Source organism: Rana temporaria, chromosome 5, assembly GCF_905171775.1.
Source record: "Rana temporaria chromosome 5, aRanTem1.1, whole genome shotgun sequence".
In the NCBI taxonomy this organism is placed as follows: Eukaryota; Metazoa; Chordata; class Amphibia; order Anura; family Ranidae; genus Rana; species Rana temporaria.
Genome location: NC_053493.1, coordinates 87,091,531 through 87,110,075, shown reverse-complemented (window position 1 = coordinate 87,110,075; position 18,545 = coordinate 87,091,531). Strand labels below are relative to the sequence as shown.

At 38.7% G+C, this 18,545-nt stretch overlaps 1 protein-coding gene across 1 annotated transcript in view; it reads left to right on the top strand.

Moving 5' to 3' along the window:
• ITGB8 (integrin subunit beta 8) overlaps positions 1–12,467 on the top strand; it is a 196,284-nt gene extending 183,817 nt beyond the window's left edge. The window contains exons 13-14 of the mRNA XM_040352818.1: positions 7,487–7,650; positions 10,186–12,467. Of these exons, the coding sequence (XP_040208752.1) occupies positions 7,487–7,650; positions 10,186–10,329 (308 nt within the window). The 3' untranslated portion in view covers positions 10,330–12,467. The remainder of the gene's footprint in view (positions 1–7,486; positions 7,651–10,185) is intronic.
• Positions 12,468–18,545: the final 6,078 nt, after the last annotated feature.

The following is an 18,545-nucleotide window of genomic DNA, read 5'->3' as shown; positions in this document are numbered from 1 at the left end:
CTGCCTGCTTGTATATATTTTTGTTTTGTTTTGTTTTTAGCCAATTTTATCGGTACTCGGCCCCAGTTTTTATTCCTTATTTTTATGTTAGTTAACTTTTTTGTATACACTGCCTAAGTGGAAGCCAGCACACGGCTGCACCACTAATAAAAATTAACCCCTGATACTTGAACCTACTACTCTATGAGAGTCTTTTTTTTCCCCTTGGAGGAATTCGGACACCTAGGAAACCTGGTATCACCTGGACTAGAGGATCTACAAGCAGAACACAGACAGGCGAGGATCTGAGCCGTTTGGATACTATCCACGTATATGCACTTTACCCCTGCAGGGGTGAGTGGGGACCCAGGAGGGGGAGCACCGGACCCACTGCGTAATATTGCACCATTGCATACTGTGACCACTCACCTTGTCTGGAAAGCACATGGTCACCAACAATTATCTGTGATATATGTTTATGGACTACTGTCCCTTTATTTATTTATTCACTGGACTATTTATTTAGCATTTGCTACTTCTATTTTCGATATTGACATTTTTTTCTTATTTTTTGGACACATTCAGACCTATAGCAGCATTGCTGATAGGCAGATACTATCTAGTATCATTCAACTCAACGTTTGGTTACATTTTTTATCTTTGCACGTGCCTATGTAATGTAATGTATTTTATGTGTTTGTAATCATAAAGTAACACTTGTGACTGGATGACACACTCACCTCACTACTGGCACACTACCCTATTTACTGCTTCCCACATGAGCAGCACACTGAGGCACTATATCTTCACAGACCCAATAGCCATAGCCTCACAGGGGTCAGATCATAGTAAGTAATGTACCAGTTGTCCGGTACGAATAGCCTCCATCAAAGACAGCGCCACCACCCCCATATCTCTACTATTCTCTTTCTGTATCCCCTAGGGGATTACATTTTGGGGGGGCTGCAGTCTCATTATAGTTATATTTTTTTATATATTTATTTTGTGGTTGGTTTATTTACTCAATTTATCACTCGCATTTCACACTACCACTACTGCCACATATCTCCACTTAGTGCTTCCTAAGCGCGGCTCTACCATTTCATTCCGAATACATATCCAGCTGCGATGTTCATTGAAGTCATAATTACCAAATCATTTAGGGCCTAATCCTCAAAAGGGATACGCCGGCGTATCTACTGATACGCCGTCGTATCCCTGTTCCTATCTATGGAACTGATCCACAGAATCAGTTTCAAATAGATAATCAGAAAATCCGACATGTGTAAGGGACTTACACTGTCGGATCATAGGATGCAGTACCGCAGCCGTCGAAATGCCGATTCGGGTATGCAAATTAGCACTTACGGAGATCCACAAAGCTTTTACGCTTCATTTTTTCTCCGTAAGTATTAGTTTGCCGTCGCAAAATTAGGGCTGCTTTTACAAAGTGTAAAGTTAGTACACCTTGTAAAAGTAGACCCTTCTTTCCCGCGACGCTGTCAAATTTCTTTTTAAAAAATTTTTTTCCCGCTGCATCTTTTTTTTTTCCCGACGCAACTTTTTTTACCCGGCGCGATACACAAAACTCGGCGTAACGTAAAACTGCGCAAAGCACATCGGGAAAATGACGTCGGGAGCATGCGCAGTACGTCCGGCGCGGGAGCGCGCCTAATTTAAATGGGACTCGCCCCATTAAATTAAGGAACGCCTTGCGCCGGACGGATTTAAGTTACACCGCTCAAAATTTCTAGGTAAGTGCTTTGTGGATCGGGCACTTAGGTAGAGATTTTGCGGCGGTGTAACTTAAATGGCAAAAGTTACGTTGCGCCGGGTTTTTGTGGATTAGGCCCTTAGTTTTCACAATAATGCATTTCTTCAAAAAATGTTCAGAGCGACAAAAAAAAGGGTTGGGGGGAATAAAAAAAGAACATAAATAGTGGTGTCTCCATTTAGATTAAAACATTTCCAAAAATGTTGGTGAATTTTTAAATGTTACCCAGGTCTGTATAGTATCATTATTTTCAGCTACCAGTTTCTCCATATGCATAATACCATTTAGAGTCTCAATCCACTCCGGAATTGTAGGAACAATAGAGGATTTCCAATATCTTGGTATCAATTGTCTAACAGCTGACAAAAAAAAAACAAAGAAGAGATTTTTTGGGTTTTAAGTAATAATTGAGGTAAAAAAGAAAAAAAAAGCCAATTCAACAGAATTATTAAAGCGGGGGTTCACCCTATAAAAAAAAAAAAAAAAAAAAAAAATGTTTCTTCTAGCATAAAAGGTAGGTGATTGACGGCCGGCTCTGGCGCGTCACGCTTCTCCGGAAATAGCCGAAATAGGCTTGGCTTTTCACAGCGCCTGCGCATAGTCTGTGCGCAGGCGCCGTAAAGAGCCGAGACCTACTCCGGCTGTCTTCGGGGAGCGTGACGTGCCAGAGCCGGCCGTCAATCACCCTCCCTCTTGAAAGGAACGCCCATTCCCCTCGGGAAGTCGGAATCTTCTATGTACGATATAACAGTGAGTACGGGGATAAAAAAATGAAGACAGGCATACTGTAGCTCGCGCTACTATGCCGAATTTTATGCTAAAAAGTTGTTCTGCAGGGTGAAACACCGCTTTAATTGATTCATCCGCAACAGTATTATATAAATTAATTACTTGATCCCATAGTTTCGAAATAGAGGGACAGGCCCACCAAAGATGGTATAGATTACCTATAGCGACATTACAGCACCAACATTGATCTGATTGCCATGGAAAAATTGGGTTTAAGTTAACTGGAGTGTGGTACCATCTAGATAGCAATTTAAAATTGTGTTCTTGGGTGTCACAAGCTATCGAAAATTTAGGAGTATTACATTTTTTTTATCCCAATCTTCCTCTTGTATTAACCGGTTTAATTCTAACTCCCATTTAGTCGTTTATCATGGTAAACCATTTGGGTTCCAAATTATCTATATGTAAATTTTCCATATGTAAATTTATACTGTATTCTGCTTATAGAAAATAAAATCCAACAGGGAGATTAAAAGCCCCTCATAATGGCCTCAGCAAGTGTACGGAGCCAGGAATATCTCTCCTGTAGAGTCCCCAAGGTATATTAGGAATTACCGCCTCTCTAGCATTTATCATTGGTTTTATTTATCAGTTTTGGGTGGACTGGTAAAGACCTCCTATAAATTGCTTAAATTAATTAGGAATAGATAAGTATGTGTGTCAAATGGTACCTTCCATAAATTTAGTAATGTCTACCATTGCCACTTCCCCAAAGTGTGACAATCAAAAAGAAATTTGGATGGTTGCTTAGGTTATTAAAGTTTTATGATTTTTATTCTACTGGAATAGACCTGAAATGTCAGTCTTTGGGTTCCAAAACCTTTTTTTAGTTAAATTAGACTGTTTAAGAGAATGTTCATCATTTTGAAAAACTAAAATTTTACTAGGAAACTGTTGCATGTCCCATGGTGCATTACTGAAATTTCAGCCAGTGATATAGGTCAGGAATGTCTCTGACATTCACCATCAGAGGGAGACAATGAAGCAAAGTTTATTTACCTGCTGCCTAACATGAAGACAGCTGTGCAGCCTAAGAAATGGTTCTGTCTCAAGATTTCCAGACCTTATGTATACACTTCAAAGTTCTCGAAGTTCATCATCAATGGCAAGGTCACACGGTCTGATAAACTGAGTGTCTGCTAATTTGTAGCCTTACAACAACACAATATTTCATTATTTCAAATATGTTAAGGTTATCAAAAGGTCTTGTGGTATCAGGCACAGACTGTTCCTCCTCTGGTTTATTAGCAGCATTCTATTATGTTTAGGAAGTCAGGGGAGTTAGAAGAAGTAATTACAATCTAACAAGTCAACGACAACAACAACTTTCAGCTCTCTGTATCTTTAGAAGGCTATCTCTATAGTTTATAATTAAACTGCCCCCAAGTCCTGGAAATGGATCACACAAGGATCTGCACCAAGGCTTCCATTACTGAGCTCTCCTTCTAAAAATGTTAGTTGCCTGGCAATCAATGGTGACCCTTTTGCTTCAAAGCTTTGAATCTCTGACAACTGTTAATTTTTCATTAAAAACTAGGCAGCTACTTACTGTAATCAAAGTATACTGAAGAACATTTTCCCAGAAGTGCTGTAAAACCCAATAAAACCAGCCCTGCCAGTAGAACTAAAATTATTTATATGGTCACCAGTTATGTAACTTTAGTAATGTGATTACATTGCATTGGAAAATGAACATTAACTATATATAGTTAGGTGGGGAATTAAAGCGACATTAAACCTTCAGGTTTTTTTCCTTTTAAAACAACAAACGTATTATACTTGGTAATGCACAGAGCAACCCCAATCCTCATCTTCTGGGGTCCCCTGGCTGCGCTCCTGGCTCTTCCTCTTTGGTGAGTGCCCCATGGGAAGAAGCTTCCCATGGGGGCACTCATGCAGGCTTACCCCGGAGCCGATTTGCCTGCATACATTGACACAGACAGGGCTCAACCTCACCCCGTGCTTGCTCATCACAGCATTTTATTGACAGCAGCGGGAGCCAATGGCGCCCACTGCTATCAATCGGTGCAGTGAGGCAAGACAGAGCTGGGGAAGCTGCTGCTCTCATATACATCGCTGGATCAAGATCAGGCTTGGGGAAGTACTGTATAAGGGGGGCTGGGTAAACACATGCAGCAGAGAATTTTTTTTTTTTTACCCTAATGAATAAAAGGCATTAAGGTAAAAACCATAAGCCTTTACAACCACTTTAAAGGCTTAAGGCCTTGTACACACGATCAGTCCAAACTGATGAAAACGGACTGATGGTCTGATGGACTGATGGTTTGATGTGCGTACACACCATCAGTTCAAAAACCGATCGAGTCCAACGCAGTGACGTAAAACACAACGACGTGCTGAAAAAAACGAAGTTCAATGCTTCCAAGCATGCGTCGACTTGATTCTGAGCATGCGCGGGTTTTGAACCGATGCTTTTGCGTACTAACCATCGGTTTTGACTGATCGGTCATCAGTCCATCAGTCCGATTTTAAAGCAAGTTTTAAAACTTTGGTCTGAAGGACAAAAGTCTGATGGGCCATACACACGGTAGGTTTGGGCTGATGAAACTGAACCTCAGTCTGTTTTCATCCGTTTGGACTGATCGTGTGTACAGGGCTTCAGATGCCTTTGTTGCAGGTCCAGTCTACTCAGGACTGATATTTTAGTTATGAGTGGAGATTCGCGGACTGAGCCAGCCCCTTGTATGTCTTTAATATACCAACAATGAGATCTGCTTGCCATCATTCTCTACTCATGCCCACCTTGGAATTTTGGGTGTTCCAGCACCTCCTGTTATATTCTACATATGTAAGGATATACTGCATTTTACTTTATATTTTAAAAAATCCAACAGGAAGAGTGAAAGCCCCTCATAATGGCCACAGCTTGTGTACAGAGCAAATAACTCAAACAGGAATATCTCTCCTGGAGATCTCTATAGATAGAAGATAGATAGAAGATATAGATAGAAGCCTTAATGCAGGTCCTTGTGAGATCCATTTCCAAGACTTGCAGCTAGTTAAGTGGTTAAATGCATCACTAGTGTTAGCCACTAACACTATGAACTCTATGAAATTCAGAGAAGCATTGAAAACGTTCACAGGTTTTTACAGGTCAACTACAACTAAAGTGTCAGGTTGAAAGTATATAATAAGGGAGGTAATATGCAAATCTTCTCAGGTATAATAATTGACTGAATATTCAGATTCCTCTATAACTGGTTCTCTTTCAGTTGTCGGGGGTTGCTCTCATATACATTTTGATGAATTGTCTTACATTCAGGTTCATTACATATGTTCTAGATGCTGCTTATACATGTTGTAAATCCTTACTAACTTTACAGCCTTGGAAAGGTTCAAACCCCTTCTTGTCGCACAAGCGACTATGTTTTTAAAGGCTTTTAGGTCACACTTTAAAGCCATCCTCATTAATCTGTTCATGCGCAAAGCCATTCTAGACATGAAGTTGCAAATGGATAGCTGAACCCACTTCTGCTGTGAGGGCAGGATTTCTGTTTTAATGGCGTGTACATCTCCTGTCTGCAGAGTTTATGCACTCTTGGCAATGGACAAGGTAGTTTTTATTACTGTACAGAAAAAAATATTTTACAGCTTGCCTCAGAATTAAGTCACTGGAATGTCAAGGTTATGTTGTTATCATCCCAACCCTGCCTTGTTCACATCAAAATGTACTGTTCTCGTAAGAAATTTATTGTGTGAAGTAGCTGCTGTTCTGCTCATTTTTAGTGAATTTTTATTTTATGAAAATTTCTGAAATAGGTAGCCTGGCTGTTATTTTGTTTTTAGGTTTTGTAAATGGGCATCCACTGCATTGACAGAAGTGTTACCCTTGCTTCTTGCATCTGTGTGGGCTTTTTTACACTCACATTTGCCTGTGATATAAATCTTGCTAAAATCTTGGATTGGTCAATCAAGAGTCTAGTTGTCTGATGGTCAGGACATGCCATCAAAAAGAACCCCTGAAATCCTTTATGGGGCAGGTAGTCTTGGGGTTGGTTTTCAGGTAGCAAAGTCACAGACAATGATCACACACACACACACAAAGGAAGAACAGGCAGTGCAGTCCCTCTGCTTTAGGCTAAGGGTTGTTCGATTGGGCTAGGCTCTTTTTTAAGGCAATGGTTAGCATTTTTGGATATGTAGGAAAATTGCAATTCAAACATGGTTTTTACTACAAGTGTTAAATATTATCACGTGACCTCCGCAAGGTTTACCCCCCTTCATTACCAGGCCGATACGTCACTGCGTTACTTTAACTGCGCGGTCGTGCAACGCTATACCTAAACAAAATGTATCTCCTTTTTTCCCAAAAATAGAGCTTTCTTTTAGTGGTATTTGATCACCTCTGCGGTTTTTATTTTTTGCTCTATAATCAAAAATAGACTGACAATTTTGAAAAAAACAAACCAACAATATTTGTTACTTTCTGCTATAAAACATATCCAATAAAATAATTAAAAAATGAAATGCCTTTTAACGTCTTCAGTGATGTTTGGCAAATGTTTATTTAGGAAGCTGGAGTTGGGCTTTAAAATGTATTTACAGTTCTATAGTAATTGACGTTCTTATTGTAACTAAAATAAGATGCAAATGCTCACTTGAGCACATTATTCCCAGATTTTGCCTAAAAATCAACCATTTGCTCAAGAGTGTCAGCATTTTCTAGAGTGTATGATTGGTTATATATATTACTATAACAAATATGCTACAACATTCAAACATACATTGTAGAGATTTAAGTTTACCTTTGCCTTATTTAAAGGAGTGAGCAGAGAGGCAGGTTTTTCCTGACAAAGCAGTGTTCAGTGTCTTAAAAACAGAGTAACATCTACAGTACATGGACCATTTGGAATGAATTTAAAACTAAAATCTATATGGACAATTGATGGTCTTCTTCTTAATCCATGTATTATTTTCCAACAGAATACTTCTCAGACCCGTGGAACCTAAAGATATTTTTTATCATTTTTACTGCAACCTTTTTGCTTGGTTTTCTCATTGTACTTATAATAAGAGTTATTATCCTGCAAGGCGATGACAACAAAAGCACCTCTTCATCCAGTTACAGGGTGCCAACATCAATGAAGGTAAGTGTCCATGAAGAGAAAGTAAAGTACATGTATTTCATCGTTGTGATTGTGCCTTTATTTGTATTGTAATTCTCCAAGCAGTTTTGGTTGGAATATAGAAGGCAGCATTTAACCTCTTGCCACCCATGTAACGCATATGTGAAGCAGCAAAGTCGGTGGAATTTAATGATCACACACCTCACATATGCTTCCTTGGGTGGCAGAGCTTTCTGTGCTAAGAGCATGCTCACTGCTAGTGATCAGAAACCGGCAGGACCGGCTCTTCTGATCATGTGACAAACTGTCAAAGCCAATAACGGTGGACAAGTGATTGGCTTTTTGTTCTTGCTCCCAGGCATTAGGATCCTGTTAGAGATACTGGGGCTGGGCAGGAAGGAGTTAAATGTTAAACGACAGTACCAATGGCCAAAGTGTTTCATGACTTGTCCAGTCTAATTATGCAAAAGATGAATGAGCTGAATTTGAGACCTTTAAAAACGAGCTGTCTACTACTGGTCTGGCCTTAGATTAATTTGTTAAATGGGATAGACCAATATGTGATCTTCAGTTAGGCTGTTCATTTCATTTAGGGTGAGTACTGATGCAGTATCACGATTGATAGTAAAAAATCCACTGGCAGATTTTAGTATTTTTTATGATAACCAATCTTTAAATGTATATTTATAGGAGTTGTCTGTGAAGGTTACTATTTGTCCAGGTCAATGTATCTCTAGTAGTATCATATGTCTTCTACATATAATGCTGTTTTAAAATCTCTACACAAGTGTTTTGGCAACAATTCATATCTTCAGCTATGTAACTCAAGGGATTTATATTTATGAAGCCTTCCTGACACCAAGGATGGGACTATGTAACTAGAACTAGTTTGTTCCACAATTTTCATACCTCCCATCTTTAGACAAAAACTTCTGCCATTCCATGGTTATTAAATCAAGTGTTGGTTCTGGGGTATTTTTCTGACACTTACTAGAGCTGAAGAAGTGGACAGACTACAAAACATCTTCAAGTTTACAGAATAATTCCAGTTGAATGTGGCTAACTATTACCAGATACCTTCAGGACTTAGATTCAGATCTTTCAAAACATTCAAACTACAGTGCTCTTATGGTTTGCCAGAGGAGACTCTAATAAAGTGTATGCACAGGCAAATCTCTTCTTTAGTTTTGGATAGAGTAGGGAAAGTTTAGAACTCCTGTCAATTTTTGATAGTGGTTTGTGCTGCTACTGTGTAAATTTACCCTCTCTTTGTCCTGGTAACGATTGTCATTGAAGACAGAAAATTATGGGAAATCCGAAATATTACAATAGTCACCAGAACAAGAGGTGAGGGTGTATCTTATAATGAGAACGCCTGTTCCAGGACAACTAGGATATTTCCTTTCACTTCCTGTTGTGTCTCTGGGAGAAGATGTAAAAGAAAATATTAACAGGACACAGACAAACAAAAAAAAGTCATACACTTTAAAATCAATGCTGGCAAAAGCAGGAGAGACTCATGCCGCGTACACACGACTGTTTATCGGGTTCTAAAAAATTACGTTTTTTTATGTCGTTAAAAACGATTGTGTGTGGGCTTCAGAGCATTTTTCGGGTTCTGAAAAACGGGCAATTTTTTTTCCGAACATGCTCTATTTTTTCACAACGTTTTTAATGTTGTTGTTTTTAAGGTTGTAAAAAATGGACGTCTGTGGGCTTTAACGACGTGAAAAATCTGCGCATGCTCAGACGCAAGTTATGAGACGGGGAGCGCTCGTTCTGGTAAAACTACCGTTCGTAATGGAGTAAGCACCCTTCTAGATTGTAAGCTCTAACGAGCAGGGCCCTCTGATCCTTCCTGTATTGAATTGTATTGTAACTATAATGTCTTCCCTGATGTTGTAAAGCTCTGCGTAAACTGTTGGTGCTATATAAATCCTGTATAATAATAATCATAATAAGCACATTCATCACGCTGTAACAGACAGAAAAGCGTGAATCGTCTTTTACTAACACAAAATCAGCTAAAACAGCGCAAAGGGTGGCGTCATCCAAATGGAACTTCCCCTTTATAGTGCCGTCGTATGTGTCCAGTTTGAACCACTGTTAGTATGCATATGATATACCCGTCGGACCGCTGTGGAGATAGAGAATCACTAAGTGCTGCTATCTTCTAAGTTCCTACAATGGGTTATTCTTGCATTCTTCTCAATGAATGCAAAGGGTTCTTTGACAGGATGAGGTGGCAATGACGCTGCCTCGTCTCTCCACCTCTTTTGATCATAGGACTCTATGTTCAGGCGACCCCCCCCCCCCTGTGGGTACTATGTAGCTGGACAGCTGCTCAGCATGGGACCTGGAAGACAGCAGCAATCACTGTGGAACAGGTGACTACTACAGTGATTCTCCACTTCCACGGCAAGCCCACAGGCATGACATATGCATACTCCGAGCTGTAACTATTCAATAAAATCCATATCTGAAATCCATATCTGAAATTCAAATTTAAACATGTGTAAATTTCCTACAGTTAGTAATATTGCCTTTTTTTCTTAGGATAAAAATAGTTTGCACAATGGATACTCAAGTACAGTAACCTACACCCGGGAGAAGCCAGAAGACATTCTTATCAGAAACGGAAGCCTGGCGGTACATGAAGCATTAAAGTACAAGTTTGAAGAAAAGACACACATGTATTAGCTGATCTCTATCTACTGACAAGCTGCACTGTTACAATCATGTAGAAGGCTTCCATAACCAAGCAGTGTTTTTCAGTACAACAGTAAAGCAAGTCCCTGTAAAGAACAGGCTGTGAAGTTCCTATCAGTGATATGCAGCGGTCAGTTTTCACAATGTCGTGTTTTACAAATTTGTGGAATGTTTTGTAGTCCTAGAACTGACTTACCATATTGCATAGCTAAATAGCAATTGTTTTTTTATCATCTTAGCTGCTCTAACAGATTTATGTGCATTACTACTGTATGGTACATTGTTTGAATGTAGCACTTTATAATTTGTTTTTATATTTTTTTATACAAAGCACTGATTACACTTTAGTGACAATTTGAAGTTGAACTCCTTTTAAATGTTTTAGGCAGAGTGATTGTTCTGTGACCAATGTGGTCATATCACTGGTTTCCTAGTCCCCATTCTTCCATTGCAGTTCTTTGAACAATGCCAGTTTAGAAAGGGAGAATGGGGACAGAAATTGAGTGATAATACCAGTCTCAGCTCTCCTGAAAGCAGTGGAGTTCTAATTTTTTAAGTGCACTCACCGAGAAGGTTTCTTGCCTTTTCACTTTTTTTGTATGTTATGAAGACAACATGGAACGATTTTTTATAGAGTGCTAATGACTTTCACCTTGGATAATGGGGTGATAAAAGTAACCTAAAACGTGACTTTAGTTGAAAAAAAAACGTGAGTTTACATTTATATAAATATGTAGTTCACAACTGCAGTTGACTGTCAGATTTATTCACATATGGTGCAGCTACACCTACCCCGAATTTAGAATTCAGTTAAATGACCAAGTAAATAGAAATGCAGTATTTAAAGATGTAATGACGCCCTTAAAAGTATGATTCAAAAGTTCAAATTCATTTACAAATCATAGCTGTACCTGCAAAATAGTGCTTTTTTTTTGGGGGGGGGGGGGGCACAATCATACATCTTGGGGTGGGCTACAATTTGGCATGTTTGCCCTGGGCACTAGATTACCTTGTCCCGGCACTGTCCATTAGACTATATACATAAGTATTTATGAATTTCTCTTATCAATACAGTATTAGTAACATTTTCCAAACTTCACCCAAAATGTATTTGTGCTTAATTTAAGAGAATCAATGCTCCAGGGCAATATAAATTACCTGTAAAGGTGAATTTTAATTGATTGCTGGGTCTCAGTTGTCATGCTATACCAACTTGCACAATCTATACCCAAAAACAAAAATGTAATATATTGTAGTTCATCAGTCCTTTGCTATAGTTGTTTCATTAATGTAATACTTTTATTTTTTTCCTTTGTCTGCTGATGATCCTGTCAGTAACACATTTGCTATCCTAGGGTGACAAAGCTTAATTACCATACTATATCTATGGAGGAACAGCATTGTCACCGAAGACTTCTCTCCTAATGTGGACTACAAACAGCCTCTCCTCACCTTCATTACATGTGTAGTTTACACAAGATAGTTGGAAAGGTTGATAACATTGTTTGAGATTTTAGTTCAGTACACATGTCGTTACAAGAAAATGGCATTTCTGGCACGATCAACCGATATTTTTCTGTACTTGAAAAAGAAAACACAGCTATATGTATTAAATCTAATGAATGACAATCTGTAATATACAACATTTTTGTTACTGGGTTTAAATATACATTAATTTTGGTTAAGAATAGTTGGCGGCATTGGATTGTAGATAAACTAATAACCCTGGCATAATGTATATAGCAGAGTATATCATATTGATGTATGTAGCTAAAGGTTCCTAAAATCAATTAGGATGTAAAGTCAGTGAGCGGATTTCCACAAAATCTAAAATATTTGGCTAACTTGCAATTGTTCAGCTAGTTTTTACTACACCATTTTTTTTAAGAGTTGGCAATACCTATAGAAACCAAAAGAAAAGACAGCAAATCCTTATACTTTATTCTTCCATCTATTTATATTTCTATGGTAAAGAAGCAAAGGGAACAGACATAATAATACTGCCTGGAATAGCTGTAGCTTCAACTTTACAGTAAAACACAAAGTCCATTTAATTTAGGTTTAGTATGCAGAGCTTTTTTTCTCAGAAAATAGGTGCAGAAACTCAACCACAACCCGTTCAGATTTCACAAACAGTAGAAGGTTCTTAAAGGGGCATTAAATACCAGGATTGCATTACATACAGAGTGCAGAGTTCAGGGGGGTTACGCACAGAGTGCAGAACTGTCACTTGTAAACACAGAAATCAGACTTCTGTATTTACAAGTGATTGTGGTGAGCAGGCACCAAAGGGTCTGAGCCAAAGGTGGTGGAACTGAGTTCCCCCAAGTTCCCCCTGAAAAAAAAGCCCTGTTAGTATATATATGTATATATGTGTACTTAATGTCTGCAGTATGTGTATAGTCATATCTGACAAGACTTTGTTTTCCCTTTGATTACGTAGCTTTTGTATGATGTATGCATGAACGAGTCTGTTTGTTGTGCAAACATTTCAACCATTCGCACACATAGTTCCTGTAATTTGTCCAATATGTTTATTTTCTATGATCTTCAGCTCCATCCAGTGGCCGTAATATGGTATTTTACTGATATATAGTACCTCGGTTAGGAAAATCCAGCATTATGGCCAGTAATAATCATAGGTATTAGGCAAATTTCTGTGAATAATTACGATGGCTCTGTGTGAATGCTTAAAGTGTTTGTTAACCCAAAGAAAAAAAATATAGAGATCCTGGTCCCTTAAAGAAGATTAAACAGCACAGAGCTTGTGCTGTGTAATCTCTCCCCCCCCCCTCTAAATGCCTGCCTGATCCTGGCAGTTCCTGTATCCCCCTCTCTGCGCTAACCACGAAAATCAGGACTTCTGAGCCTTGACCACCATGGTCAGTGTACGTCCCTCAGTCATCCGCAGCCCTGCTCTCACCCCCTCCCTCCCTGCCTGTCAACCCTGTGTCTGTCTGTCTCTGCCCCCCCCCCCACTATTATTATAAGTCAAATGATCTAAATGCTCAATGCCAGCCCCTCTATTATAGCCTGGCATACCACACTGTACATGCCTTTTTTATAAAAACAAGGCATGTAAATACTTATTTAGAGCTCTCTTTAGGCTGGTCATGTGACTCTTAGCCAGTTTCCAGGGCCACTGCAGGAAGGGCTGAGCGGCCATGTTTAAATTAGCTGTTTACGGCGATCCACGAAGGTACGCGCGTTCGTCGCATTCTCTTACGTCGTCGCTAGTCGGCTTTTCCCGTCGTAAAGTTACGAGTGCTATTTAGGTGGTGTAAAATTAGACCATCCATGTTAAAGTATGGCCGTCGTTCCCGCGTCAAATTTTTTATATTTTTTTTTGGCGTAAGACGTCCGGGAATACGAAAGGACGTAACGCACATCGCCATTCAAAAAACACATCGGGCGCCGTAATTTCGCGCAATGCACGGCGGGAAATTTCCTAACGGAGCATGCGCAGAACGTTTTAAATGGTTTACAGGCAAGTGCTTTGTGAATCAAGCATTTGCGCTTAAAACTTGCGGCGGTGTAACGTAAATGACATACGTTACGCCGCAGCGCAAGTACGTGAATCTGGCCCTTAGTTTTCTCTAGACCATTAAAAACGTCATTTTTTACAACCCGAAAAACGGTCGTGTGTACGCGGCATCACATTCACATTGCAAATCTCCTGTTCTATATACTATTGCATTGAAATCTGGAAACTGTATGGGTTTTTGATGTATACTCTTGCCCACAGCATTTTTTAAGTCTTCTGGCATACACATTTGCTGATCCTGAACCCACTTGATTTCAGAAGTGAGGCCTCGTACACACGACAGAGTTTCTCGGCAGAATTCGGTGAGAAACTCGGTCAGAGCCTGATTCTGCCGAGAAACTCTGTCGTCTGTACACTTTTGGCCCGATGGAGCCGCCGAGGAACTCGTCGAGAAAATAGAGAACATGTTCTCTATTTTCTCGTTGTTCTATGGGAGAAGGCGGCCCGCCGAGCTCCTCGGCGGCTTCATCCCTGAACTCGACGAGGAACTCGACGTGTTTGGCACGTCGAGTTCCTCGTCCGTGTGTACACCCCTCTTCCCCTGAATTTTTTACTTTTTTCAAAGGCTTAGATATACATACCTTTAATCCTGCTGTCCTTGATCAGGCTATATTTTTTTATTTTAACTCCTCCAGACTATTTATTTTATTATAAGCCAGAGTTGGCCTTTATTTTATTGCAGATTCTAGAGACTGCAGTGTGTGCAAATCCCAGGAGGTCAGCAGTTACTCCACATGGCAGCAACAGTCATTTTGGGGCCAGAGTCAATAGGTCACACATCTTCCCCATTCTAATGCTTGATCCTACAATAAATAATCTTTTGACACATTCTCCATGTTTAATACATTGAGCTGTAGACACATCATTTGTTGTTTTGTCCTTTGCATTACCAGGCAGGTTTACCTAATGAAGTGGCTACTGAGTATATACATTTTACAGTGTTTTTTGCATTAATTTATTTTTTTCTGGTGATCGGTAGACCTTAACACTAGGAATGCCCAGGCATGCAATTAGCAAGACATTAGTATGCAATTTTCACGTCTACAAAGCCATTTTTTGATTGCGACTTAGTCTGACGGGATGCTGTTTAGTCTAGGATAACAATTACTCAACATGCTAACTTTTTCATGTGTTACCTGAAGTGGAAATTACAAACTGAAATCTGAACACATATTACTAATATGTGACGTCACATGTTATACACACTACACCGAAACAGAACTTTTAATCAGAAATAGAAAAATATCTACGGTGTAGGCACTCTAGCACAAATCTCCCATTTTTTTTTAACATAAGATTTGTACCAGTTTTGTTGTTGGGAGAAAATAGAAAATGAATATGATACTTTAAACTCCCCCTGTATACAGACTATGCACATCAAATACTTTACACCACTTACCTGCAATGAAATGTGTCCTGTGCACTACTGGTTGTTTTACAGTAGAAATAGAGACTAAAAATACAGTAATATATAGATATAACTCTCTCTCTCTCTCTCTCTCTCTCTCTCTCTCTCTCTCTCTCTCTCTCTCTCTCTCTCTCTCTCTATATATATATATATATATATATATATATATATATATAGATATCTATATATATATATATATATAGATATATATATATATCTATATATATATATATAGATATATATATATAGATATATATGGATATAGAGCTCTCTCTCTCTCTCTCCCCCCTCCCTCTCCCTCCCTCCCTCCCTCCCTCCCTCTCTCTCTCTCCTCTCTCTCTCTCTCTCTCTCTCTCTATATATATATACATATATATATATATATAGATATAAATATAGATATATATATATTGATATAGATCTATATATATCTTTATAGATATATATATATATTATAAAGTCTTTATTTTTTTTCATAATTTTTTGTAAGTGCACAGCTATATAAGGGACTTAGAGAGCCGGGGGTGGAGAAACAGCAGCACACTGATCTACCCAGTGTTTGGCTGTGCAGGGGGGTGTCAACAAAAGTATTGGCCATTGGAAGACAGGCAGGCTGTGTTCCCAGAACAGATAGAAAACTGAGCATGCTGAGAAGAATTTACTTCAATGTCATTTATGGTTAGTTTGAAACAGGAGGGGGACTGGCAGGAACGCCAGGTATTTCACACAAAGGAAGCAATACAAACAGATCCGGATATATTTTCATACAAGTACACGGTACAGCAGGCACATATCAGAAATATGAAATGTTGGGGTAACATATTCTTTAATGTGCAGTCTAGGCACCGGTTCACTATAAGCCTTTTTTTATTTTGTTTGCCATTTTAAATACAGGTAAAAATGATAAAGGTGTAGTTTGAAGTTTCTTGATGGGGAATTCTGCATAGTATCGATTTTAAGTGGACTTGCATCATTTGTAATATAGTATAGTATCACATCCAAAGTTTTTTTTATACATTTTATTAAAAAAATTATAAAATACAAATATATTTAAAATCAGACATGATAATCAAGAAACATTAGCTCTATAGTCACATGAAATGTGATATCTTATAACTGTACTACCATCTGTGTATTGCTTGCTCTACATGTTTCGTGGATGAAGTCTACCGCTTCCTCAGAAGCTTTATAGTACATATACACATGTGCAAGGTTTTATAGAGTGATTATCATATAGCCACAAATAAAGAAAAACTTACATTAATCATATTTCTTGATTATCATGGTTCTTGATTATGATGTCTGGTTTTAATTATGGTACCATTAAAGTCAACCCCTAGCCTCCTCTCTTCATTCTCCTTCATATTTTTGGGACAAAGGTACCTTATTGTAACATAAAACCCCAATGTGGCACTCTCTTTAAATTGTATCACATCCTTCGTGAAACACAATAGGATATTGTAGTACAGAGGAAATTGATGTCAGTTTTTGGAGATAGAATCACAGACTAAAATTTGATAATTGTTAAAACAGAAAAAATAGGCCATGGAAAGAGGTCTTCATTTGTAGAGTGCAAATTTCCTCCTAGTTGTGACTAGAAACTAAAACAAAGTACATTATACTGCATTTGGTTTTTGACTAGGGTAATGGAAGACAAGACAATACTTCTATGGAGTACTCTAAGATTCATGCCTATGTATTTTCTTCCAACCAGCTCTGGTATTACTGTCTCCTGTTATGATAACTCTAAAGGCTCATTTGTTTCCTCTTTTTTAGAAAGGCCCTGGCCATGAGTGCAATAGTCTTTCAATAACACTGCAGCTATTATTTTGCCTTAAAATTAGTGTCATCACTTAAACACAAAGGGGTCTATATGCTGTCTTTGGTTCTGGTTAAGTTGATAGGGTTCATTACAGGATTAGTGGGCTGCCTCTTGCTAAGTGTATCCTATGATGCAGAGAACAGACATGCAGTGCTTAATGTGGCTGGGCTTTTTCTATTGTTGTCAGAACACACTTGTGCCCTGTCTTTACCAAATTACAGTGACTGGCTTTTGAAGTCTGAGTTAATCTAACCACTCCTGACTATCACAGCAGTTATATTGCAAATACAAAATTGGAACCCTGATACTCATTGATGTGCTAAACTACGGCCTTGTACAGTAAGCTTTCTTTACCAGACCATAGATGTCAAAGATTTGCTGGGGCAGTCCCACATCTAGGTGCCCGGTCCCAATGGCCAGTCCCAATGATGCTGTGTCCAAGGCTGCATCCTGAGAACCTTAAGTGAGTTACTGAGAATGCGGTCACAATGGGTGGTTACAGCATAATTAAGGGGAAGACCACCTGGAAAGGTAGGTGTGATCTGGGAGGGACAAACTAGAACGTTGATGTGATCTGGCCAGGGCTGGCTTACTAATTGTGGCCCTTTGGCTGGGGTAGATGAATATGTTGGCAAGTTAGCCCGACATACTACTGTATCTGAACAGAAAGCATGCTTACTTGCACCACAAAACAAAATGGTTAGTAAGAAGCTTTGTAGTAGCTACAGTGTGTTATCTCATGCTAAAACTCAATTTGTGAACAGAGGCACTGTAAGAAGAAGGAAGCAGAAATGTAATTCTGAATGTTTAAATAATTGTTTGATTGAATTTACTGAAATTGATCCATGCATTCTTGATGCTGTTTGAGGACAGGGAGAGCCCATCTTTGTCCCCCCCAAACATTCCAGATTCTAGACGGCAAGTCAGGAAACCAGGCTAGCCTGACATGACAGATGGAATTCCTAGCGGGTGACAAATTCTGATATCTGTTTTGTGTTAAAACCTTTTCTCACAAAATAATCTCTTCAGTAATGAAATCAGGGGGCAGAAAAAAATGGTTTGGAAGATACAAAGTGTCCAAAATATATTGTTTAAGTTTGCACATATCTTTTTCAATCATTGTTATTATTACAACATTCCTTTGCTAAATTATAGGGATAATGGACAAATAGAACTCTCTGTCATCAATGAAAAACAGACATTCTTCTTGCCAAGTGACAAAAAAATGACAACAATTTATTTTGACTTGAGAAAATATTTGCTTGATAATTGAATCTGCTATTTCTGGGATACCAATACATTTGAGCTGCAAGAGTGCAGAAACTGAAAAGGCTGTGTTTTATATAACTGTTATAGCTTTTCAGTTCCTTTATAAATCAAGAACAAATTAATAAAATATGTTTACGTTTTAAAGGTCAGGTTCAGGTTTAGAC